The sequence below is a fragment of the Biomphalaria glabrata genome, chromosome 7, assembly GCF_947242115.1.
Source record: "Biomphalaria glabrata chromosome 7, xgBioGlab47.1, whole genome shotgun sequence".
Lineage (NCBI taxonomy): Eukaryota > Metazoa > Mollusca > Gastropoda > Planorbidae > Biomphalaria > Biomphalaria glabrata.
In genome coordinates, this window is record NC_074717.1 from 31,607,860 (window position 1) to 31,635,773 (window position 27,914).

The 27,914-nt window shown below is 33.1% G+C and overlaps 1 protein-coding gene and 1 long non-coding RNA gene across 5 annotated transcripts; one reads left to right on the plus strand and one right to left on the minus strand.

Annotated features, from left to right (window-relative positions):
- The first annotated feature begins 774 nt into the window (after positions 1-774).
- On the plus strand, positions 775-18,969 carry LOC106050284 (uncharacterized). 4 transcript variants are annotated; one of them, XM_056036791.1, is made up of 5 exons: positions 775-854; positions 10,221-10,426; positions 10,834-10,965; positions 12,738-12,853; positions 13,613-18,969. In XM_056036791.1, the coding sequence occupies exons 2-5, from the start codon at positions 10,264-10,266 to the stop codon at positions 13,835-13,837; spliced, it is 636 nt and encodes a 211-aa protein (XP_055892766.1). In that variant the 5' UTR covers positions 775-854; positions 10,221-10,263; the 3' UTR covers positions 13,838-18,969. The 4 variants fall into 4 exon arrangements, with proteins under 4 accessions (XP_055892766.1, XP_055892764.1, XP_055892767.1 ...); XM_056036789.1 differs by lacking the exon at positions 775-854 and adding an exon at positions 882-1,021; XM_056036792.1 differs by lacking the exon at positions 775-854 and adding an exon at positions 1,270-1,291.
- Positions 18,445-27,715, minus strand: LOC106050285 (uncharacterized). Its single transcript, XR_008779072.1, has 4 exons — positions 27,579-27,715; positions 22,036-22,111; positions 20,938-20,991; positions 18,445-19,458 (listed from the first exon to the last, which is right to left on the minus strand). It is a non-coding gene; the product is annotated as an uncharacterized LOC106050285 (long non-coding RNA).
- Between the last annotated feature and the right edge of the window lie 199 nt (positions 27,716-27,914).

Genomic DNA, 27,914 nt, shown 5'->3' on the forward strand with positions numbered 1-27,914 from the left:
ACGAAATTCAAGGCTTTTTCAAGGCCTAGAATTTAATATGAAATTCAAGGTGTTTTCCAGGTTTTCAAGGTGGCTACGAACCCTGTTTAGAGCCATTTATTTTTACAGTTTGTTCTCTCCCTATCAGAAAATCTTTAATCCACTAATGCAATGGACTTGAATGGACCATCAATGCCAAATTTTTTTATATTTTTTTAGGCATACTATGGTGGTGAACTTTGTCAAAAGCCTAGGAAAAATCTAATACGATAGCATCTATATAGAGCTATATATATTTGCTCACTATTATCTAAACCTTTTGCAAAATAATCAATTAGTCCTTTTTAGATGTGTTTCACTTGATCTATATGTTCTAAAGCCATGTTGGTATGGAGTAAGGACATTATGTTTGTCTGTCAGCAGTTCTCAACCTTTTAAGCTCGGCGACCCCTTTTTACCCCCCCCCCCCCAAACTCTTACGCGACCCCCACCCACCCACATTTACACAGCAATAGAAGAATTGACGAAAACAATCCATTTATCGATGGTCTTAGGCGATCCCTGGCAAATAGTCAATCGACCCCCAAGGGGGGTCGCGATCCACAGGTTGAGAACCCCTGGTCTAAGTGGTTTATGTTGCTACATAATCTAGATCTAGAACTATTATTATAGATTCAAGGTTTAATACATCACTGTAGATCTTGATCTATTAAAAACCTAGACTTGACTATCATTTGAAAGGGGATTTGGGCGGGGCAGGCGGGGTAAAAAACGTCCTTTTTCAAATCTAAAATTTATTTGTTATTTAGAATCTACATTTACATACTATTATTAAGAGCAAAAAAAATAATCTCTCTATAAGTTGTTTATGAGAGGTAGAGTCTAGATCTAGATCTATTTTTTAAATGATTTTTTAAAAAATGTTTTTCTTGTTAAATTTAATGAACACTTTAAAACTATGAATATTATTGTATTTTTTTAAGCACCGACCTATATAATAATTTAATATTATATTATACACTCCACAGAATAACAAAATCAGGTAAAAAGGAATGACTATTAAACTAAAGTATTATCTTATCTTAGTTATAGATCTAGATCTGTATATAGAGTCTAGATCTAGATAGTTCTAAAATACACACGTTACTTCAAAATAGAAGATGATTAGATCTCGATATCTAAAGTTTAGACTAAACTAAACTAAAACTAAACGTCAATATACCCCGATGATACGCGTGTCCCTAGCCTAGCCCTAGGCCCTAGGCAAGGCCTAGTGACAGTAGCAGTGAGTAGGTCCTAGGGCAGGGCCTAGGTCAGTCTTACACTAACTTACAGTCCTGGCTCTTGCATGTCAATCAATTCAATGATTCTCTGCCAAGTGACCCAAGCCAAGTGACTCTAGACTAGATTCCTTAAGTGACATAAGACATGATAAGATGCAGAGATTCTTATTCTAGAGTAGATCTAATTCATCTAATCATCTATTCTATACTATCTATAGTAACTATACTACAATGACGTCTATGACTATAGACTATACTACTATAGTATAGTAGTATACTAGACTGTCACTATAGTCTATAGAGATCAATCTCTAGTCGGCAATTTTACTATTAGATACTATATATATTACTATAGACACTATAGTATAGATTATACCTAGATCTATAATTATATGTATATCTATGTCTATATAGTTTTTATTAATTATAGGATTATAGGTCTAGATCTGCTATAATCTAATCAATCTAATCTAGATTCTAGATGACGAGATCTAGAAATCAAGTAGAGGCAGAGCGAGATTTATATTTTAAGACATTAAGTAGATTAAGATTTAAATTCGGTAATCATTCGACGGTTGGGTCCCCGCTGAAAAATGCTACGCAAGTGGCAACATCCTGTCTATCCTCACTGTGTCTAGAGGTAAAATTAGATCTAGGTCATCTAGGTTACTACCGGTTACCGGGTATAAGTGCATATATAATCATAATGATGATAATGTGGTTCCACAATATAAAATGTAGATCTATTAGTATTATATTAAATAGATTTACATCTAGATCTATATATCTAATATTTATTTGTTGTGTATTTCAAATTAATGTTGTTGACATTGTGTTTTATGTGTATGTGTTTGTTATCAATATGTAGAGCTATTCCCCTTGGTAAGAAAGTTCATATCATAGTGTTGTGTGTAGCCTTGTACTATGAGGGTGTGTAAATAAATAGACTGATGAATCTGGCGTTATAGTGTTAGCGTTGTATTATAGTTATTAAGTGTAGTGTTTTCTAGTTTAACAAGTGGTAGCAGAGCGTGTAAGTAAACATATTTACTTAGTTGATCCTATTTAAAGTGATAATGGCTACAAGAATTGAGATTCCATCCTTTTTGAAAGATATGTCTTATGAATTATGTGCTTATGAAATATACCCGCAAGCCTAAAGTGGAACATCATGGAAGTAGACTATATGAAGGTAGAAGTCACTTTAGAGGTGAAGGTCAAGTCAGACACATTGCTCGAGATCAGTTCTCTCAACCAAGAAAGAAAGGTTTAAATCCATTAGGAAATCCATGGAAATGTTTTGAGATGCATATCTTGTGGGTCATATAGACATCTTTTGTCTAAATGTCCAGACAGCTGGGAGAATCTGACAGAAACGCTAAAAGTTGTAGAGGATGAAAAGGGAACTTGTCCGTTTACTGGAGACCAGAGAGAGAAAGATTTCACAACGAGGTTATGAGGGCAGTGCTCGCTCCAGTATTGCCATGAATTTTTTTTTATGATTGACAGTGGTGGAGAAATTCAAGGCTGACCTGCTTCTAGAATCTGCACGAATTTTGAAATTACACATGTGTAGTAAAGCTGCTAATATATTTTGGACAATACTCCAAGGTCACGCTCAAGGAGTTATAATCATACTGTAGCTGACTGTGTGTGTGTGTGTGTGTGCAGACTACTTTCAGTTCCTGTGACTGAAAAAAAACAAACAAAGTGAACACACCTGTGTTGAAATATTAGGTAGAATATTTTTTATTTAAGTGACCTTTGACCTAGCGACCAGAAGGAAACATCTGAGACAATTTGAATCTATCTGCTCTAGTCACAAGTTTGCTGTGTATAGAGACATTGTTTTTTTTCCTTAACAACTGGCATTACTTTCTCGTATCGCCTTTGAGTCACTCTTGATTCATACGATGTACATCAAGTTTGAAAAAAGCACTGCAACAGAGCAGATTGTTAACAGTTCCTCTTTCCCCTCCCCCCACCCCCCCCAGTCTTATTACCCCACTACATTTGATCAGACTGCAGAGTATTGTCAACATTTCTTTACCCCACTATATTTTTTCTTCTTTGTGTGGGAAGAGCGTTCTTTGAAACCTGGGCGTATGAGACTATGTGTATTTCTGGTGAATGCCTACAACACCAACAGAAAGATGCTATCTACACTTGCCACTGTTAACACCAATGTTACCATCAGAGAATACAGAAATAGTGAAGAAACAAGGTGACAGTACAAGTCTTTTGGTGGGGCAGCTTACCACCATAACATCCTCAGAACAATTGACTCCATACATGGCATCTTTTGAGCCCTACATTCTTAGGCTGTATGGCTCCATATCTAGTGTTTTACCCCCCCCCCTCCCAATCCTCAGGACATTTTATTCTATTCCTAGTCTTATCAACTCTATGTCGACAACCCATTGACTCCATTCTATGTGCACAGTTTGACATTTAGATAGTTTTCAACTTACAGCCAATGTTTGACCAGATACGAAGGTACAGGAATCACAGTGATGAGTGACCAAAGCCCTGCATTACCAGACACCAAATAAGAATGCTGATCATTTGAGACGGGTACATAAAGAAGACTGGCTGAAATCTGGGTGTTTCTAATGTCCATGTATTTGTAGATTGTCCAACATGATATACCATATTTTTGTTTCTCTCATTGTTATGGTACTTGTTCTTTATTTTCGCTTCACACTAGTAGCCTACTTTGCTTATGTTTTTTGTTTTCATTTTGTTCAAATTTTGAGATATTTCTTGAATGAACACACACTGTCAGAAGACGTAATACAATTAAGTTATTTCTCTCCAGAATACTCCTCTTACCATATGACACATACTGCTCAAATCTATTCATTTACATGTGCAGATCTAACATCATGTCATTTTATTGTATGTCATTGATACTCGTAGCATACACTATTACATTATGCATACATAAAATTTAATATTTTGATTAGTTAAAAATTTTGCTGTACAAGTTTTACTAAATGTAGGCCTAATGCTAAGGCAACTTTAAACATACTAGACAGTGCTACATTTCTTTTTTTAAAGTTGACATTTTTTTGTTTTGTTTTTTTCTTTATTCTCACTATACACATTCTCCTTGATGTTTGAGAAGATTGAATTGTATATTGTAGACATGAACACTATTAAAATTTTGTATATCTACTTTTTAAATTATATCACGAGGTAGTCAGAGGTACTATCATCTATTTTTGTTTCCTTATGTAGCCTTTATACTCAGTTTTACTCAGCCTTCAAAATACAATGAAAGAGAGGAAGATTTGAATGAATGAAGAAAGGAATGAAAGAAAGAATGAAAGAAAGAAAAAAAAAGAAATTGTAATTAATGTTGACATTGTGTTTTATGTGTATGTGTTTGTTATCAATATGTAGAGTTATTCCCCTTGGTAAGAAAGTTCATATCATAGTGTTGTGTGTAGCTTCGTACTATGAGGGTGTGTAAATAAATAGACTGATGGATCTGGCGTTATAGTGTTAGCGTTGTATTATAGTTATTAAGTGTAGCGTTTTCTAGTTTATTGTTATTTAGCTTTTTTTTTTTCTTTGACTTCAAGAAAAGTATTGTGTGGGTGTTTATTAGCTTTTTGTCCTTCATTAACCATCACTCTGTCTCCTTATCTTTAAAACCTCCCTATGTCTTAGATCATTCCGTTTGCCGTGGACTGCGACGGGTTAGGGGGGATAAAGAGATCCTTGTATTTGAGTGGGTGACTATCCGAGGATAAACCACCACAACACAGTACTTTGGCTCTAAATTCCTCTAGACCTGGGGCCCAGATGGCTGGGTCTGACATGCGGACTACATGTCCCGCCCATCGAAGTTGGGACCTTTTTACTTTCGCATTGATACTGTGCATGTTGGACAGCTTTAAGATTTCTGTGTCTGGTATGTGGTCGGACCAACACACCTTATCAATACTCCTTAGACAGCATAGACTTAAGGAGTTTAGCTTTTTGGTGTGGCGGGAGTATAGGGTTCAGGACTCTGATGCATATAGGAGTAACGGGAGAACTACAGCACTGTAGACTTTCAGTTTTGTGGATATGCTGAGTCTCTCTGTTGCCACACTTGTTTTTATATCTTCCTCCAACATGATTTATGCATACTTAATGATGCATCACTGACATACTTGCACCCAGGAACTGGATCTCTCACGTACGTTGACCTCACTGTATGCGTCCCTGGTCTTCTTGACAATTTTAAATGGCAGTAAGCAATGATCTACGGGGTAGTGATCATCAGATGTTCCGCTCACCCTTTTCAATTTCTGTTTAATTGACTTCTACATTCTATCAAGGTGCTTAGTGGTAGCGCCGGTTTGCGGATCAACAAAATTTTGTCGTATCGTTGACGACATTGTGTTGTTACGGGGGCAAAACAGGCAAATGAGCAATTCCATTTTAGGCTGCCCATGCATCCGAATGGATCATTGTTCCATGTTTGATATACTGCTCAATAATGGGAAGCAGAGTATTTGCTGAACGATCCTCAACAAATACCATGAAACCATTGTTTGTAGTCGTATCGATACCCCCAAAGGCTCATTTTGTCAATTTCGAGCCACATTTAGGCAAAGGACAATTCGGGGCAGTTCTTCTCAAAATTCACAGCATGTTCCATGGACACCAAACTCATATAGGGATGATTAGAACAGTAAGGACTATTATAAATAGAGCCTGAATGCTCAAGAACGAAACCACTTTTAATAACTTACTCTCGCTCCAGTCTTCTTACAATACCTGTGTTTAAATCAGAACTTGTAAAGTTTAAAATCTCAAAAGAAATAGACCTACAATTTCACTGACTATTTGTTCACCTGAAATTTCTTTCACCCGACATTTGTATTGGTTCACCTGGCATATCGCTCACTGACAACTTGTTCACAGACAGTTGGTTCATGACAAATCATTTATTGATAATTCACGCACAAATTCACTGGATAGTAATACACAGGGCTTTTTTTGTGACGATACGCACTGGTACGGCGTACCGGCACCTTTTTGAAAAAAGTATTACATTTCTTGTATTTTAATGTATATTATTAATTTTTAGTAGTTAAAAGTTAGGCAATCAACTGGTAATACATATTGTTAATACTATATATCCTCGCCGCATTTTTAATTTGTTTACATTAAAACTTTTGTAGCTATTATTTTTTTTTAAAATTTGATTGCTAGAGATCGGGCTTAATCTGAATTTAAATGGGCCCACACTTAACAATAGGCAACATTTTTACTTTCATCATGTACGCTTTTTTTACACTCATGTCCGTCATGTAGTCTTGTTTGCTTATCTTCTTTATAGCTGTCCGATTCCATCATGCCGTTATGGTCAACACTCTTTAGGGCCTTCCTCTACCTATACCACCCCCCTTTTTTTATCTACCCATTCAGCTGGATACTCTAGCACCTAGTTGAGTGCTAGACAGAATGGCGGCTATAGAAGTAATAAAACATTAGAAAAGGTTCATTGACAAGCCATTGCTTTTTACATTCATCTACGCGTTTGCAAAACATTGGTGAAAGTTGTTTTTTTTATTGTTATCATTGAGAAATAAAAAAAAAATAAAAAAGGAAAGAAAAAACAACAACACAAAACACTTTTAAAAATCTTTATTTCTTTAGATATACATATAAAAAAAAGTTTTGACATAAATTATCAGTGCAGAACACCATACTTTTTTTGGGTAAACAAAGGCCAAACTGTGGATAAAGTACGAATATGTTTCACTTTATTTTATTTTTCAATCGCTCTTTCTTGAAAATGGGCGCGTCATTTTTAGCCTTGAAATAAGGTTTTATTTTTTTCTAATAAAGGCGGAGTTCACCCATCCACGTGATATCATGTCGCCTGTATAAGTTTTGCTTTAATTCCTTTTAAACATTAACGTGTTACAATTTTGTCATTTAAATAAAAAATGAATACATTAAATATTGCTCATTTCATGATTTTTAAAATTACAATTTGTTAGATAAAAATGATCAGATGATGAAAATATCAGGGTATGAAATGACCGGGGATGAAGTGACCAGGGTATGAAATGACCGGGGATGAAGTGACCTGGGGATGAAGTGACCAGGGGATGAAATGACCGGGGATGAAATGACCGGGAACCAAAAAAACTAGCTAAAAGTTGATTACTCAGAATTCAGAGGGTTGCGTCAGCCATCAATTCCTGATAAGCCTATGCAGTCTACTACAACTGTACTTCAGTCACCAGTAAAGCACTACTTGTTCAGTTGCTACTTAGATTTTAATTGATATGATGGTGCATAAAATGGCTAGAATTCTCACCACCTTACACCCCCCAGTGGGTGTCTATGAATATAGTATATAATAATATTACCCTTATATTAATAAAATAAAGCGGAAAGTAAGGCATATGTATGTTTGACCAATCTTGATAAAACTTGGCATAATAGAAATGTTCCTTTGGGTATAGTAGCCCTAAAACAAACTTTAGACCCTCAAAAAAAAACTTGCCCAACTCTATGAAAGTATTACTATTTCATGGATCTAGGTCAGTGATGCCCAAAATCCGGCCCGCGGACCAAATCCAGCCAGCGACATGGTTCTATCAGTCCCGCTGAAACGTCAGCACAAAGTGTAGAAAATCCACCCTTCATAATAAAAAGGTTGAAATATACATCTTTTCCTATGTTAGGCCCTTCACTATTAATCTTTAACCAATTGTACATTTCTGAAATGGGACTCTGAATGTAGAATCTACCTTGAAAAGTGAACAGATCTTTACTTTTTTGTGGAACATGATAATTAGCCAACATACTAAATTTTTTAAAGAAAATGTGTCTGTTTAAAAAAGACTTATATAAAGGCATTATGAAACAAATATGGCAGCATTCTTGGTTTGAGCACGAATAAAAGATTGTTAATCCACGCCTAGAGATTGGATGATTTATAAGAATATTTTTCAAGAACTAGCTACAATGTTGCTCACTTTTAAGTAACGAAATGATGCCATTTTCCGATGTGTAAAAAAATTAATGCAAGTTTCTAATCAGTTTAAGGTCAATTTCATTTAGTTTTTTTGTACATTTTTGGTCATTTGTCCCACGACACGAGTGTCGGAGATTAAAATGGCCAGCATGTCGAATTAGGTTCTAGGTCATATAGCCATGTTTACATGAGACAAGATCGAAAGGATCTAGATCTAATTTTAAGAACTACACTTTGCAAAGATAGTTTTTACACATAAAAATACAAAATATAGTCCATTGATTTCATTATTTAATAAAATTAACCTTCAAATTTGTCTTTCAAAAGCATTTTTCCATAAATTAGTTCCTTATATCTGCGAATTTAGACATCCTGACGTACTTTATATCCCATTTATCGTGAGCTTCTTTCATTACAGAATCAGAAAGGTCACACATGTGCAGAGCAAAGTCTACATCTAACTCTATATCTAACTCTAACTCTAGAGCTAATTCTAAGACAATAAATCTACTTAATACTTTAAGACATGAATGTACCAAATAAAGTCCATTCATAACATATTTTAATCAAATTAACTTTCAAATTGTGTTTTTCTAAAGCATTTTTATAAACATTCGTTCGCTATAGCTGCAAAATACATTTTAATAGTCCCATTCATGTGTCTTGCACATCTAACATGCGCTATGTAAACACACTATGATTGGACAGGCTACATGAGGCTCTATATGGGGGATGTTAAATATACTAATGTACAATAATTAATAAGCTTCTTAAGCCCTTGAATTCACTCTTATATAGTAGATCTACATCTATTATAATAGTGTCTAGACTCTAGATCTAGATTTAAATATATTGTAATAACTGAATGGAGACGACTCAACAAATGCATGTTTATTTACATGTGGACATCACACATACATAAAACACAGCATCTTCATCAGCTCTAGACTTGGTCGAACTCGTTATCTTCTTCCTAATGTCAACATCCTTCTCAGTCTAGTCTCTAATAGTGCGCACTTTCTGCGCTATCTTGGATGGCAGGGTTATAACATTGCCCCCTTCTTAGCGCTTTTTGTCCCGAAAAGAAACAGGTTCACAATAGTGCAGTGGAGGTCGATCTGTGGGAGCCACAAATGTCATGAAGTGTGTTGCCCATGAAGTCATCAGCACTGTTCTCTGCGGCCGTCACTTTCTTTTCTTCCAGTTGACCATTTGACACGTAGAGAGATAGTGTTAAGCACTGTTTTTGTCAACACAGAAGTTGATTAGACTCGCTGTTTCAGCAGACCCTCCCATCAGACGCCTCTCATGGGAGCTGCAAGCTCACATGCTGCCACGTTGTTAGTCCAATGTGCTGCTGTCATCCTCAGCTAACAGTCTCACACCTAGAAGATAGGTCTCTTCAAGTTCAAGTTGAAGATGTCTTCCTCTTGACAGCTCAGATTTAGCCTGGATTGACTGACATTCGTTTATACCATTATCGATGATGATGGCAGAAGTGGTTTTCTTGGCATCTAAATTTTTTTTGATGTGCCCTGCGATTTGTCACAACTTTAACGCATCTATTGAGTTATTTAAATTAGCAGCTGTTTGCTGACTATTTTGGGTAAAGTACTTAATTTTTAGATACTTTTTATGGATTCTTTCTCCCTTAGCTTCTTTCTTTAAATTTAAAAAATAGGCTTTCTTTTCTGTTTTGTAAAGTTTCTTTAATTTGATATGAAACCAGAAATTCACTAAGGAACTATTTTTTAAAACATTTTTGTATAAACTACTGTAAAAAGTTTATGTAGATGTTGTCATTTTTCCAAATTAACAATTGTAGGATTTGTTCTCCTTTGTAGAACTATGAATCATAAAACATGTACAAGTCAATATTACATTTTTCAAAGTCATATTTCATCATCGCAAATGTTTTGTTACAAAGATAATTCTTAACTAATTATACTTTTTTTTTTTCAAAATAGTTTGTAGACAAAATCAATGAGAAATAATACTTGGTAATGGGAAATGGTTGAAGAAGTTTATAAGAAAATGGAATATTCAGATGAGTTGGAGAACAATGAAAACATTAAGAGCACTTCAAAGCCTGGTCACTTCCCTTTACCCTGTTTGTCCAGTGGCAATCGACGCTGCATGGATGGCAGCTGTATTGCTAGTGTTGATTTGTGTCGTAAGTTATTTTTACTCATCTTAAAAATATTTTTGTAATAAAATGGCTTTACTTGTATGCAGAGATATTTGATAACTTCAACTTGTGTCTTGGATCTGTTTGTTAGATTGTCTAATGTTGACAGAAATGATTGTCAGTCCATTCTTACCTGACTAATATATTTTTAATTTAATTTTTTGTTTAAGCTTGTGATAACATGAGTTAGAATTTTCTGAAGTAGGATGCCCTAGAAATTTATCTAAACTTATCATTTCATTTTCTATAAAAAAATATTCATAAGCTCTGCTCACTACCAACATTAACTTTTCTTAACTGAGTCATTTAGTAGACAAAAAATATGCTTATAGTTTTCTTTAAAATAATTAAGAGAACTGTAATCTAAGGCATTAAATTTTATTTTTTTGCAGCTGAAGAGCTAGAGTTGAATAAAAGTACAATAGTCATAATGCTGGTAATAGGTTTGACAGTTCTATTTTGTTTGTTAATTCTTTATTGTTATAAGCAAAGATCTCAAAGAAGGCGCCAGGAAACTAATAACAGTGAGTATTTATTTTTTACAAAATATTAATATAGAGCCAATAAAACAATATTCAAAATAAAGCATGAGGCCTTTTTGCTATATTACAAGTTTAAATTCACAAATGTCTTTTCATGAAGTTACCTTTTAGGTTTACAGAAGGTGGGGACAAAGTAGAGACCTGGTGGAGACACTATTGTGTTTGTGTTGTCCATCCATCCACACTTGACAGTCTTATATTGAAAACAATAAGGGCCATTGAAAATCCAATTTTACCATCATCTTCATTGTGGCCCCCCTTAAAGCATGTATTTATTACTTTACCAATAAGTATGCACATTTGTGTAATCTATTCTTGCTTATAAATGAATGAAAATATTTAATGCTACTAATTAATTTTATGGGATTTAGATTGATATTATTTAATAGTTTTCCTAAGGTCATATGATAAGTAGCATTTACACAGGCTTTGATCTCTTTTGCCAATACAAGAAACTTGATCTTTCTGGACACATTTCTTGCATGAGTTTTAAACTACCTTAACATTAATACACATTATATACATAGATATGTATACAATACATAGTACATATATTTGTGTCAATTGTTTTGTATAACAAGGAGGTAAGGACGAAACAAGTTCTACAAGTCTTATAATGGTCTCTTGTTGGTGTAGTCATACTAATCTCATTCTAATTAGAATCTGATTCAAATCATGATAACTGTTGTAAAGGCTATATAAGAACAAAATGGTGAAAGTTGTTTGTTACACACTAATTTTCTTATCAATTTGTTACACTCAAACCCCCTTTTCTCTCTTTGTTACACTCAAACTCCCTTCTTTCTTTGTTACACTCAAACCCCCTTTTCTCTGTGTTACATTCAAACCCCTTTCTCTTTTTGTTACACTCAAATCACCTTATCCAGCTCAAATAAGTACATGTCATCTTGAATGGAAAAAAAAAGCACCTCTGCTTGGCATTTAATACCTTCAAATAGGATTGGCAGGCCTGCTGATGAACACCTGCTTTGGATGAATTTTTAAGGATTGGAAATTAATTGCATAGTTGCAAACTATTGCTGGATAACTGACTAGTTGATAAGGGATTCAAATGTGGATGGGAATACAAAGAGAAGATATAGAAACAGTGGCGTAGATTTGCCATCATTTCGCAGCCCTTGCATTTAGCATAATATTTAATGTAAAAAAAAATTTGAACTCGTTTGGAGGGGGGATTTTCAAATTCTCCCCCCCCCCCTTTCCAGCCATGCCACTGTATAGTAATGGTGTTTTACAGCTGTTAATTTTCTCATTATGACATCAATATGAAAAAAGGTGAAGTAGTGTCTCTGCTCAACAAAAGTCCCAAGAACCTCCTCTGATACACAAGTCTTGGGTGCTATCTCTGTCAAACAAAGATCTCTCTTCTTTTTAGAGACCATTCTACCAAAACTAGAAAGTTTACAAAGATTTTTCATATTTCTGGAGACTAAACACTTATTCACAATGTTTTCAGTTATGATGTAGAAGTAATAAATGTTGGCCCCATCAGTTTTAAGCCCTGACTCAAGAGGGCTTTACCAAATGCTCTTTAAACATACTGGAAAGACGAATGAGAAATATTTAAAATCATATAGATTATCAGTAGGCCCTATATAAATCTTTACAAAATTTGATTTGCCTTAAACTAAATTTGGCCCTGGGATTTATTTATTTTGACACTTTCAAATGCTTGTAGCATGAAGGCTTTTTATCATAATTAAGTTTTTTTGTTTGTTTTTTCATTTGGTCAGATCAACATGTTGTTACTGAGAATGAAGATAACATTTCCCTCAACATTCCTCCACCTAATTATGATGAAGTTGTCAGCAGTAATCTATATCCTGTGACACCTGTGTTCCAAAGATCTGTAAGTATAGGTCTGAGAAAAAAAACAACAGCCTAATTAACATGCATAAGTCTTGTATCCAGACCTATTCTTTAAGAAATACTTGATCTTGAAACTTTATTTGTTAGAAATATGGTAGCTTATAAATTTAAAAAATTGTTGTCTTTTTCTTTTTTATGATTAAATAGTCTTTTAAGCATGAATTATCTATTATAAAATTATACCTGACACACCTTTAGACAATCCCTCAGTATAATGAATTTTATTTTACTTTATCTAAAGTGTTTTTTATGTTAAAATCCTCTTGGTATTTCTTTAAGGGTTTCTTTTCAAAATGAGGTCCAAAAGGGTCTTGTTAGTTGATCTCACTGGCAGCATTTAGATTTTAGAAGTTATTATTCTTAATGGTCAAATTATCAAAACAGGGAGGGTTGTTGAGATTCAAAATACTTCAAATGTTAGCTTGGTAAACATTAACAAAGCCTTTTTTTTACTTTTGCAATTCTATGTTCTAAAATATACTGTCTCACTTTTCCTTACTGTTGTGAACATATAATATTTACAAAAGATTTTTACTAAATTATTAAATTTTCTCTACCTTTACTATTTTAACTGAATAGACCTTGTTTGAATAACTTAATTAAATAAAATTTAGCTCTTGTGGTATGAAGGGAGAGTAACCTTTTAGGGATTATGGGCACGACATGGCCTAAAGTGTGCTGATGTGCCAAAAAACTTGAAACCCAATCTCAAACTCCTTACTGTTATTTATTTTCCTAGATGAGAACATCATATGGTGAGGAGCCAAGGACCCCACCCCCAAATTATGATGCTGCTCTCGACATTCTTGCTCACTCCAGTGAAACATTAATGTCCAGCAAAACCCAGCCTATCAATCCTGTAGTTCGAAGATCAATTTCCACAGAGTTCAACAATGCTGGCAGATCCCTGAGGTCAGCAGAACTGGATTTCCGCAGAGTGTATTCAAACCCGGACCAAAGATAAAATAGTTTGTGCCTTGAAAATGTTTCCCTAGTCTATTGAAATGTTAACTACTAAAAAAATCTGTTGAATGTTATTCACAACATGATATGAAATTTTGTAATTGATTCTACTTCATGAAAATGTTTTTTCCAATCAACTGCATTTAAATGCTAATCTATGCATTTTATTATTTATTTTGTTTTTTAAGATTTTTTTTACATTGTAAAAAATTGTTATTCATTAAATTATTATTATGCTAATGTTAATAATTATTGTTGTTTTACTGTAACATGTTAAAATGCAATATTGATGGTCACGCAATTATTTAATAAAAGAAAAACTTTCAGTTTTTACTAAATTGCCTGAGTAGAAGTTTATGGTTTTTAGGTTTGGAAAGAAGAGGAAGGCTTAGAAAATATAGCAATCCATGAACTGTTTAGGAGCTTTCATAACACTAGCAACTATGAGGTTACATTCTAGGTACTGAAAGCATACATAACACATTTATTCTAATGACAAGATTGTTGCATATACCACATGAATCATCATTAAATTCCACTTGTGAGAGCCTGAATCAACATGATAGCTTTTAAGAAATTGATTACTGTCAATGTTTTCGTGTGGTTAAGCTTATTTGACCAAATCTTTGTATGCCACTTACATAGAAAAACAAAAGGAAATTTTAAACTCGTCTCTAATATATTATCTCAACAGTCTAATTCACAAAGGTCATTTTCAACCTGTTTTTACATTGTTTATGAAATTTTTACCACAATGTTTTAACAAGATGTTGATTACAAATATTTTATCTCTTTTGTTGTATGACCTAAGTATGTTGTTTGAACTTGTGCTGTGAATAGTTTAAACTGTCTACAAGTGTTGGTGATGTGTTAAATAGACCAGTCAATGTCTCACAATAGATCTGTATGCCTTAATATAATATCTCAAATTAAAAATGTCAGTAACACATTATTATCATGAGAAAGGCTTTTAGCTAAACCTGCAATATTTCAAATAAGAACAAAATAACATTAAAATGTAGTGTCAGCTTTCTGATATTCTGCTACACTTCAGTTTGCTCACAACTTAAGGATTTTTTGTTACTTTTACAACCAACATTTTGTAAAGAAGCATTTCTAAAGAGGGAGCTTTTTTAATCAAACACTTCCACATTGTATTTCCATGGCATTCCTTTGAAAAAAAGAATTTCATTACCTTCATAGTTTTATTCTGATCCACTATTGTGCATTAAGTTTATTTTTCTTTAAACAAAATTATTATTTTTTCACTTTCAATTTTATTCATTCATTCCATTTACACAGATATATTATAGACCAGCACTGAACCTCCTCAAAATGACTGATTTTGTGGTGGACATAATGATATATATATAATTAGATATTCTTTAGTGCTTAGTGCTGTTCCTTTTTTACAAGTACAGGATAGGACTTAGGGATGATGGGATGAATAAAATACAGTATTTTATTTTTTTATTATCTGATGAGAAAATGCATGGCCAGAAGCTTATATGTAAGAAATTATCTTTTTTTAAAAATATATGTAAGAAATTATCTTTTTTTAAAGTTGCAAATACGCATTTGTAAAAAGTTAATTCAGAAATTTTTCTAAGAATTGGCTGTAAATGTTTTAAATTTATTTATATTATTAGTATAATTATTTATTTTTTTTTGCATAATTTAAAAGTGATCAATTATAAAATAGTTTGTTACTGTCACAATTGTATTGATGCAATCAAGAGCTTGTTATACGGTGTGATCAAAAAAGAATGCACCAAAACCATTGCACTATATTTCATAAATTAAAAAAAAACTATTGATTCCTAGCTAGACACAGTTGTTGTATTTATGACATTGTACATAATTCCAAGTTTTTATTTCATGCTTTACAATTGCTCAATGTGACCACAAACATCATCAAGCTAATATGAAAATTCCTCTCAAACGTGCTTCAGGATGCACACTATAGAATGATATTTACTGGCAATGGTGGAACAAAAACTTTGTCTTGAACATACCCCATTGGGAAAAAGTTGCACACAGTGAGGTCAGGGGGCCTGGCAGGGCAAGTGCTGGAAACAAGGTCAAATCGACCTCTTTTGAGGAATCATTTCGAAGGTGAATAAATGACATCCAGTTAAACAAAGATAACTCCTATATCAAATGACCACTAATTCAGTCCATTACAATGCTTTTGAAATAAATAAATGCTTGATGATTTTGGCACATTCTTTTTAAATAAACCTGTACTTTGACATAATTAAGGCTGTTTTGCATTTGTTAAGCAATTGCTCATTTCACTTTGGATGTTTTCATTTTTTTTTATCCTGATGTATGTGATTATACTATATCCTTTAAATGAAAATTGTATTACCTGAATGTAAGATAAGGTCATTGATTTTTTTTCAATTAACAATTTCTGATGTTACTTTGTGAACAAGTATGCTGGTGATTTAAAGAATGCACTGTGTACAGTTATGACCAGGTTATCTAACTAATGGCAAACATTCCTACTTTAAAATGTCCATTAATATCTTTAAATCATAGTTCAATCTTATCCACAACAGGGATGTTTGGCTGAGGGAAAAAATGCTATCAAGGGGTCACGATTTCAGAACCCAACTCAAGCAGAGCTGTGTTTGCTGAGTGCCTAAAGATAGCATGTCCACAAAAGAAATTCGTACTGATAATACTATGAGTATGAAAGTTGGACTATACAATTGTGATTTTAAAAATAGCCTAAAATCTTGTCAGCTTTCTAGACTTTGATAATGTTTATCTTGTTTTCTCTAGAAAAAAACTAATGATAATGCTGGACATTTATTTTATAGTTCTAAACACATTGAAGCATTCGTTCACAACTAACAAAGGATAACAATGAAATATACTTAACCAATATGGTTTAATTGAAAGGGAAGCTAATCAGCTTAACTGCATTCATTTATGTGTTCATTTATTGAAGTTATTTGGCATCATTGCAAATTGAAACAGTTGTTATATAAAATACCTAATAGGTATGCATCTCATGAACTATGTGATTTTAAATTAATTCAGTTAAAGGGAATATTTATAATAATATCAACTTTTTTTTTTTACCAAAGAGCTTTATTGTACAGATAGCTTTTTGAAATAAATTTATGTAATGCAATTTTTATTCTAAACTTTATTTACAATTGAATTTTTAGTTTTTATCCCATTACCTTACTTGCATTAATATTGACTAATATCAAAGATTCTGATACCATCAAGATAGATTTACTTGAAAATATCAACAGCTCTAAAGCATCTTTGATTACATTTGTAACAACTTATACATTTATTGTTTAGTTTTTCGCTTTGCCAACAGCCATGAAAAAAAGTTTCGTGTTTTACAAATTAATTACTTAGTTTTCTTCGGATCCTTATCTTGTATTTAACTGTACAATCTTCCAATGCTGGTTCAACTATTACCCTCAGAAATTCATTTCATGTTTTCCCACAAACTATTTGCTCCCTTCGTTGTAAAGCAGATGTGAAAAAATTATTGGCCTCCTTTTTCATATGGCTGTGGAGCCCTATTTTGGAGAAACACTCCCGTCCACATAAATTGCAAGTCAAGTTGGCTTTTGCTTTGGTGGTAGAGGTAGATAAATTAACTGCACTAATTATCTGTTCATCAATTTTAATGAGCAAGTGTGTGATTTTAAAATCCAGCTTTATTAAACTTTGTTAAGAGCAGTTTTGTTCCCTATCAATCCTATTAGTAAACTTCATATTTCTCTGTACTATAATTGCATCTTAGGAGGTGCGGTGGCTGAGTGCTTGGCTTCTGAACCTGGGGTCCTGGATTCGAATCTCAGTGAAGATTAGAATTTTGAATTTCTGGATTATTAGGGCGCCCCTGAGCCCACCCAACCTTTATGGCTACTTAACTTTAGTTGGGGAACATAAAAGTTGGTTGGTCATTGTGCTGGCCACATGACACCCTGCTCATTAACCTTGGGCCTAAGATACAGATGACCTTCCCTATAGATCTCAAGGTCTGAATGGGGAACTTTACTTTTATAGCATCTTCCTTTTTGCTTTTGGCTATTATCAAAATGTGTCCTTTATGCTGTTAGTAATAACCTTTTCATTGCATTTTGCATTTAAAAGAAAGTGTTGAAGATTCAGAGATATCATATTAAAGGTTCTAGAGTAAAAATGCCTTTATTGAACTGGTACATTTTTGTAAGACTCTGCATTTAATAACCAATAAGTGAATGCACATGTCACAGGCACTTTTATATTCTATAGTATTTATCTATTGTCTTCCTCATTTGCCATAGGTAGACCACATACTTCACTATGTTGAAGAACAACATTATTACATATCTTTTCATTAAGTTATTTATATTAGTTTGCCTTTATAGATCTGTTTGGCGTCTTGTGTGTGCACCTTGAACATCTCAAAACTGTTGAATCATTCTTAAGCAAAAATTAATTATTTAAATAATCCACCCTAACCCAGTCTGAGGGGAGCACTTTAATCTCGAAAAAAAGTAAACATTGATTATTACTGGGTTAAAAAGGAAATAAAGATTCAGATAACATGGTGGTATATCAATATAAAGCTCAATATCAACAATGAAATTAAAAGTATAACTTCTTTTATTTACAAACTGTTTACAAGTTTATTTAATACTTTCATGATATTACCACACACAAAAATCCATACAAATTGTGCTTATACATGTTTACTGTTCATCAGCATTTCTTGTTACATCCTATTGCTTACAGTTATAAATATATATATATATCCTGGATTTTTATTATTTGTAAAATAAAAATGACTGCATTTAAGTTTAACCATAATATAGCATTCTTTTTTTTTTTACTTTGTTAAAATAATTTAATAAACTGGTACTTATAATGAATAGAAATAAATATAAAAACTTTTTTGTTTAAACAAACTTTATTTTTACAGTGGCTCATTTGGTAAGCCTTAACATAGGTGTTGAAAGTACTATGTATAAAATATATAGATTAATATGAAGTCTTGTATAAAAAAATTTCAATAATAATTGATACCAGTATTTAGCAAGTTTAATATCAAAGTCATCATTTTGAAACCTGCTATTCATTCTTTCGCACCACAAAATATAACACTCTAAAACTGTACAAAAATCACCTGACAAAAAAAAAAATTGAAATCAGTATACAAACAGTATTAATATAATGTGCCTTCAATCAATAAAGTTAGTAAAAAAATTTGATAAGATATCCATAAGAGTTTCATAAAGAATTTGACAGTAATTGACTTATTTTAATATAAAAATATGAGAAATAATTAAAGGTCTTTTAACAGAAATGTGACAGATGCATCATAAATGTATAGATACTAATGCTTTGATATGATAATGAGCCTTTTTAAAGTGTTACCTCCATTTAAACCAAATAGGACTGAATGGGTTGTGAAACAACAATTTTTAATTGGTACTTTACTTATAAAATAACCAAAAAAAATATTTTAGAATTGCTAAATCAAAAAAATATTTATTTCCAATCAGCTAATGTTACATTTTCTCATCTGTCTTTGCTTTCAAACTGCTTGAGCCAGGCTTGGAATTTCTCCATTAATTCATTTGGGCCAGGTGCACGTGGAAGCTGATTTAAAAACATTTAAATAAAAATTTATTTTTTTTACAAAACATACACGCTAATAACATAGATCCTAAGTGCCCAATACACCAATTTTGTAGGATCCATTTGAGAATGGAATGGGTTGCCTGCATCCGCTAGGAAAATCAATGAATTAGAAGAGTTTGTCATTGATTAACATCCATGACTAGATTGACACATGAAATGCATAGAATGTAATTAACTTTTTTTTTTTTAGTAACGCCTGTAATATATCTTAACTCTTTCTCTCCATAATTATTTTCCTCGTTTCAATAGTATTATTCATTTTGCTCATTTGTATTTCACTATCCTGTTATGATTAAACTTCAATAACTTTTTTGTTTATTATCAGAAAATGTTATATTTGGTATTGAATTATAGGAGAATCCATGCTATTTTTATAAAACACAAATTAAAGTTTATAAATCCAAAATCAAATTAGTTCAATGGGAGTCAAATCAACGTTGGCAAAGTCAATTAGGATAAAAAGAGTTAAGTACCGATCACAACTATTTTGTATGATCCTAAATACCCATTACACCTATTTTGTAAGATTTTTTAACACCCTTTATATCAGTGATGCTCAACCGAATTCGACCTGCGGGCCATTTTAACTTTCGACACGCGTGTCGCGGGCCACATCAATAAAAGGTAAAATAATGAAATCCAAATTCTCCAAAAACTATTTGAAAATATTGGATCTAGTATTAATTAATGGGATATTTAAATTCATCATTTTTTACGCGTCTAAAAATGGGATCATTTCTCTACTTAAAATGTGAGCGACATTGTAGCTACCTTTACCACCAACTTATTTTCTTGTCTCTTTTTGGTAAATATTCCCATTGACCCTCCAATCTCTAGGCGTAGTTTGACCAATCTTTTATACGCGGCTCAAAGCAAAAAGGCCTTCATATTTGTTTTATAATGCTGCTGTATATGTTCTTGTTTTTGAAACAGCCAGACTTTCTTTACAAAACAAATATGCTGGCTAATTATCATGTTCCACAAAAAAAGATCCATTCACTTTTCTCGGTAGATTCCCATTTCATAAACTCATATAAACGCACAATCATTAAAGGTCATGGTACCAATCCTTCAGAGAAAAAGTGGAGGCCCTAACAGTTTTGAAGGGGTGAGGATTTGATTTTCTACTTTTGTGCCGACGTTTCGGCGGGCCGGATGAAACTACGTCCCCGGCCCGCGGGCCGTACTTTGGGCATCACTGCTTTATATATTTTGGTTTAAGATGAACACTACATTAAAAAAAAAAAAAAAAAGATTTAAAAATAATTTTCAGAGCCTGCACAGATAAGAAAGACAAGATTTGAATTGCCAACAAATTCCCTACTCAAACTAGCCCAACTAGTCTTCAAGCTTTGTGTCAAGTTAAGATTATGATAGCTTGAAGAATGTATTGTCAAAAGAAAAAAACTAAACCAGAAATAAAAAGTTTTCACTCACCTCAAAATTCTGTGCAGCATATACACCTATGTATGCTCCCACTATCAAAGAAAGCTTTAACAAAAATTAAAAAGAAAAAGTTTTAGATTAAAATAGTAAAATTCAAATGTTTGTTTATCAAGCAAGCATCATATTAGCTGCCTCATAAGATGGTCTTGGCTGTTTGTTGCACATAGTTTTAAAGGAAAAATGAAATATGCTGATTCAAATGGCATGCATATTTTATCCAAAGTTTAAAAGGACTTGTACAGGCTACTTTCTGCTTGGACATTAGGGTAGGCAGTAGCATATTAGCTCTGTAATACACACAGGATTTTCCCACCTATTTCAGAAGTAAGAAGTCTTAGCACATTTCTTACTACAAGAAATAAGTTAAATAAAAAAAAAGGGAAAAAAATTCAGTGAATTGTGTGTAAAAACACCAGGTCAACACTAAAAAAAGATTTCCCTTTAAGACCTATAGAGTAAATAAAGATAACAAAAGCTACGCCACTGTAAGCTAAGCCCAATAATTAGCAGTCAACTCATCCCAATGTGTAAAGAATCAGAAATTCTATGACTTAATGTTTCATAAATTATTCATAGGATATATTTTGATACTTGCCAGAATTGAAAGTAAAGGTCTCTAAGATAGAATTTATTTATATTAGTATGCTACAACATTAATATTTGAAACATAAATATAACAATAATGATGATGAAAACTTCTGTATTAATTCAAGTAAAAATCCAGAAATAGATTTCAAAGAATGTTATTAATAATCATTAAAAATGAATCTAGTTAAAAAATCTGCCTAAAACCACCTTTAAAAGATGAGATGACAATATTTTGGAGTAGCCATTTATGATAGTGACTAAGACAATGGCAAGCATTCCCTAATGTCATTCAGAACTAAAATTATTAATCTACAACTCATGAGGCAAGGCAATGAGATGACACAGGTACTATTTTTACTATTGCATCTAAGAAATCTTTGGGTCAAACAAAGTTATGCTATCATGAAAATCAATAAAACATGTACGTCAATAATATTTAGGCCAAAATAAAAATTTGGGAATGCTAAGAAATTATTTTGAGATTTATAGAGGTTTACTTACTACTCGAGACATTGTGGCTTGATGCTTGATTGTTATCTTGATTAATAGAATAATTTCTTACCAATGATTGTAAAAACTGTCAAAGAAAAGTAAATTGCAGATGTTTTCTCCAAAATCAATAATAAAATTAAGTACTGGTAATCACTGATTCATACATTACTCAAGTGTTGTTTTTTTTTTACAAAGCTTATATCAACTCACTCTGTCTGTCTGGTAAAAAGTTTGTAAATAAATAGAACATTATTTCTCCCACACCCAAACTCGGATCAAGCTGAAATTTCGCACAATTATTTTTTTTTGCATGCCAACCCAAGAATCATTTAAAAAAATTAACCAATTAATTAATTAACTATTGGTATTTAATTATTTTGTTTGGTTTCTCGAACAAGGCAAAGAAATAAATTCTTCTTGACTGATAATGTGGTATAAAGTTGAATTAGTCTTTATTGTTTGTTGAAAGAAAAGTTTGTAAATAATTATAAAACCTAATTTCATAAACAGCGCCCTGGCACAGTGGTTACCGTATGGGATTGAGGAAGCCTTAGCCCTCAAGTTTGAATTCCGGTCACTCACTTTTTAAAAATAAATACATTTAAAAAGTGATCACCCAGAAGCCCCTACATTCTCTGTCCTACCCATTTCCAACTGGTCCAGTCAAGTGATAGGATCATAATGTATTGAGAAAGCTAAAAGCATGAAATTGCGTTAAACAAAAACAATTGGTAAAAATATTTCTAATCGCACAGATTTGTTATTGTTAGTCTAGATCTATTACAATTTTAATTACACGCCTGATCCAAACTAATTGATACAACTACACTTAATATATAAGCTTTGTTTATTAAAGGAAGTATTTTTTTGTATTTTTTTTTTAGATAGAAGTGTTTTAAGACTAAGTCACAGAAAAAAATAATTGAAACATTCTTCAAAGATTTGGCCATGAATCATTTATTAGCTACTAAAACTTTGCAACACTAGATCTTGATGTAGTATATAGATTCTTAAGTCTAATTAAATTTTTAATGCAGTATTGACTGAAGCATTTAATTTTTTCAAGACCACGTGAGTCAAATCAAGAAGACAAACAAGTGGCATCAGAAATATTAATGACAAATGTGTGCACACTGTGGAAAAAGTGTAACTGAATAGGCCATGTTTGCTTCAGGCTTTCTAAGCTGAAGAAAATAAAATAGATCACCAGATTCGGAGTCCCTAAAGTCCTAATCTCTGACTGTGGGCCTCAATACACGTCTCACGATTTCGCCGTATTCACTAACAGATGGAACATATCGCACATCAGGTCCGATCCCGGACACCCCAAAGCCAACGGAAAAGCAGAGGCCGCAGTAAAAACAATAAAAAACATGATGAGAAAGACTATCGGAACCGGAGATGATCAATACAAAGCCCTGCTGGAACTTCGCAACACTCCCAAACAGGACTGTGGCTATAGCCCAGCCCAGTTGTGTTTGAACAGAATACCACGGTCACTACTACCCCTGACTAAAGCCCTTGAGCCCGAAAGCTACACAGAAGGCCTGGGGGTGAAAGCCAGTCACAGGTACACCATAAAAAACACTAAGATAAAAGAGCAAGAGACCTGCCCTGGCTGAATATGGGACCAAAACGTTTACTTCCAGAGTCCGGGAAACAATAACTGGCGGCCTGGCAAAATCATTATGAGAAACAGTGAGCGGTCCTACACCGTGAAGGGAACAACGGGCGGTACCTATGTTAGGAACAGAGTGCACATCCGACCCAGGAATGTCCCTTACTCAGACATCTTTTCAGATGACGAAACGGCAACCCATGAGGCACCACTAGATGCCTCATCCACAGACTTAACACCACACCCTGCTTTAGAGTCCAGCGCCGGACCTGATGGGATTCCACCCTTGGCTCACGGAGCAGAGCCTAGCGTGAGAAGGAGTGGGTGAACGAGAGCCACCCCTACGTGGCATAAGGACTATGACATGGGCAAGTGGTGACAACCCCTCAAGTTTTTTTGTCTTTTTTTACTACATTTTTTGCTACATCTGTATAGCCTTCAATATTGATGTATATTATGTACTACGTATATTATATGTTATACTCATATTTATAATGTTGTGTACATACCAATGTTGTCTGTTGAAAATGTTATCAGTGTATCGTAGTATCATCGTGTCACTGTATGTGAAAAGGTTATTGTCTACAATGTACCTCTGTTCGTGGTGAAAGAGGGATGCTAATATGCCATGTGTTCATTTTGGAATGTTGTAGTGAACATGTTTCATCGATAGAAAGGGAAGGATGTTAATATTTGATATGTAAGTTATAGTCCTTAGTCTTTGTGAGTTATGCGTCTTTTGTTGTGAACATGCCCTTCCTGCCTAAGATGGCGTCCTGTGTAGATGATTAAAAGTGTTCGGCCCAACTACGATAATAGTTGCCTTAATTCTTCAGGACATACTTAACAATATATATATATATATAGAGAGAGAGATTCTATTCTAGTTTAGTCTAGACCTACATTCTAGATTAAATGCTAAACAATATTTACAAGACAAGTGGTTCATTTCAGATCTAGAAAATTAAAAGTTTTAATTTCTCTCTTAGGCATAGGCTTAGGATAACATTAAAGTTTAAGATTTTTTTCGTTATACTTATTATAATAATTATATTATAGATCTACATCTAGTCTAGATGATATATTTCTATTTAGATCTAATTCTCTGTACTCCTAGAAATGAAATTTAAGAGTTTATATTAGAAAAAAAATTCGTCTATGCATTTTATTCATTCTTTACTACGTACAGAATTACTTTACGAGCCTTTAGTCATACAGTATATCATGATAATTCAATAGCAAGAGTTACCAAATGTTTCAATCTATCTTTGAGAATTGTTGACATCAAGTAATTCTTCATTAGTTTGAGGCGCAAAAAGCTTCTTTCACCAGATTACACAATTACGGCTAATGCATAATGTCAATTTTTTTTATCCTGCGTAGGATTGGTGTTTTCCATATTGAATGACACCCCAAAATGACAATTTTTGTTGATATATTTCTGTATATTTTAAGGACTTTTTTAATATATTTTTGTAATTTCTGGAGATTTCCAGGAGCTCCTGGTAAATCGACAGGAGGGTGCGGGAAATCTGTTTTAAGTTACAATATAGATGGTTTAATTGAATAATTTATACACCTAGAATAAGTGCGGGTCCTATGAAAGTGCAGGGCCCAATGCGGTCGCGTAGGTTGCAGTGGCCTAAGACCAGCCCTGCAAAATAGTGGCGTACATGCTACGCTGCCGGACGACTAGTATATAAGAAAACCTAAAGGAATGAAACTCTTCTTTGTGAATACAAAACTTCTAGATTTAGTGTCTCCACTTGACTTTGAATAGCCCTAGAGGATAAGATGCTTAGTTTCTCACCTAACAGGTAGCAGCAAAAATTCTCGCTCCACCCTCATTAGTAAAAATGTGTTAAATTCTAAGGCACTCAATTTTCATCTTCTTTTACAAATATTAAAAATTTTATTGTCATGTGTCAATCGTCATGCATGTTAATCAACAAGGCTGGCCTTAGGCCACTGCAGCCTATGCGGTCGCAGTGGGCATCGCACTTTCATAGGCCCCACACTAATTCTAGGTGTAAATTATTAAATTAAAACATTATTAGTAATAATATTACTAATTACTAATATAATAAATATATAGACTAAATTTAGTAACAGGGGTTCTGCAGCCTCCACTATTTACTATTAGATCTAGTAGTATTACTTATAGTAGTAATAGTATCTATTAGTATAACTTCACCACTATCTTAATCTTATCTAGACCTAGAGAGAGGGTCTAGTTAAGTCTAGTACTAGATTAGTAAGTAGTCTAGTACTCAAGTAGTCGTAGTAGAGATCTACTAGACAGTAGACTCTATCTATCAATACTATCAGTATCAGACTATCAGTATGATGAGTATCATTTAATTATAATAATTATTTTAAAAATATTTATAATCAATAATAATCATCTAGAATCTAGAGTAATCTAGACCATTTAAAAAAAATAATTAGACCTATAGTAGTTTATTTATTTCGGACATTACATGAATTCGGACATTAGCTGTTTTTTTGTGGTCATAAAATAATTATTTTAATATGTATTATAAAACTAGCGCGCTGTATAATGTGCTTGTCCATTTTCCAATGATTCTAACCCAATTTCCTTCCACTTAGCTGTCTTTTTATGTAAGAAAAACGAATTTCAAATTTGTAAGTCAGGTTGTTGTTTTTTCCTATATTACCCGGATGACTTTACCTCTTCCTAGAGTTAAGACTATATTTTTTGATTGGCTAAGTCTATACTAATGAGCCCGGCAATATTTATTCTGTTTTTGGAGCTAATTTATTTGATTCATAAGCCAAGTTTTCTAATTCCATACCAAAAAAAAAAAAATTAATACGGTGTCAGAATTAAATTACGATTTTCTTACCAAAATTTATTTCGGACAGCCAGTTTTGGACATCAATAAAAATGATCTTATATTATATTTGTTCGTTTGTTGTTGTTGTTTTTTAATAGAGAATAAATGGGCAAATGTTTGGAGTGACCTTGGTACATTGAATGAAGTTAAATGCTTAGATCTAGACCTACTAGATAGATCTAGATTTATATAGAGTCTCTATATAGAGAGAATATCTAGAGGATTCAGTTAGGCAAGAATGGCTATCTTAACCTGTAGGGGCCTACTATACTACAAAAGATCATCTGTATTAGAAATTTATTAAATTAATAAACTAAAAAAACACAAACATTCAACACACATCTAATCATGCAAACCCCAAACATTCAACACACATAAAATAAACAAACATAAAATAAGTCTAAAAGTCGATGCAGATAGTTTGAAAACATCGTAATGATTTCATGTGAGGGGCTATGCCTGGGGATCTTAAAATTTAGTTAATGTTAATATAGAATTAAAATCTGAGTTTATTGATGCCTAAATATAGAGACTGTCTGAAATAAATTATGGTGTCCGGAATCAAATAATGTGGGTCAAATGTGTCTGAATTAAATGAAAACACACGGCCTCTTTGACCTTAAATATAATAACAAATATAGATCTAGATCTAGGTTTGGGGAACAAATATATGAATATAAGTAGTCATCCTTATTCTCCTTTAACTAAAGAAGATTTTGATAGTCATTTTCTTTTCTATGTCAAACCATTGTAAAATAATGCGCTGTCATAGTCAAACTTTCAAATTTGGGCCTGTAGGTGTCCGAATAGCATAAACTACTTTACTTAGACTAAGTTAGACTAGATCTACATCTAGTACTTAGATCTAGATAAAATCTAGATCTATAGACTATAGTATAATTATGACTAAGTATATACTTATAGACTTATATAGTAATATAGATCTAGTAGGAGTCAGTAGGACTCTAGACAATGATTTATTTCTATCATAATCATTTCACGGTTACAAGCAATTTTAGACTAGACATCTAGACTATATTAGATCTAGAATACTTAAAAGAGAGTAAAAGACAAACCGTATTATTTTCAATTTTGGTTGTCTACGAATATGAATAATGAATGCCACTCTGTCTCACGATGTTTCGTTAACCGTTAAGATATTCACGCTAAATTTTAAACACAGTTGTCTCCTCTTTGTTTACCTTTCGGTTTTAAAGATCCGGTCGGAAAAATTGTAAAAATGTTTATAATGTTTACACGTTTAGGATGTTCCTTCAGAGTCGAAGATAATTTACTTCCTAGTGCAAACTTCCCGTTGGACGACGGTGGTCGGGGTGGAAGGTGGCTTTGGGCAGGGTATGAACCCGGGACCATCGACAAGTATGAACGATAGTCCAGCGTAACCGTGAACT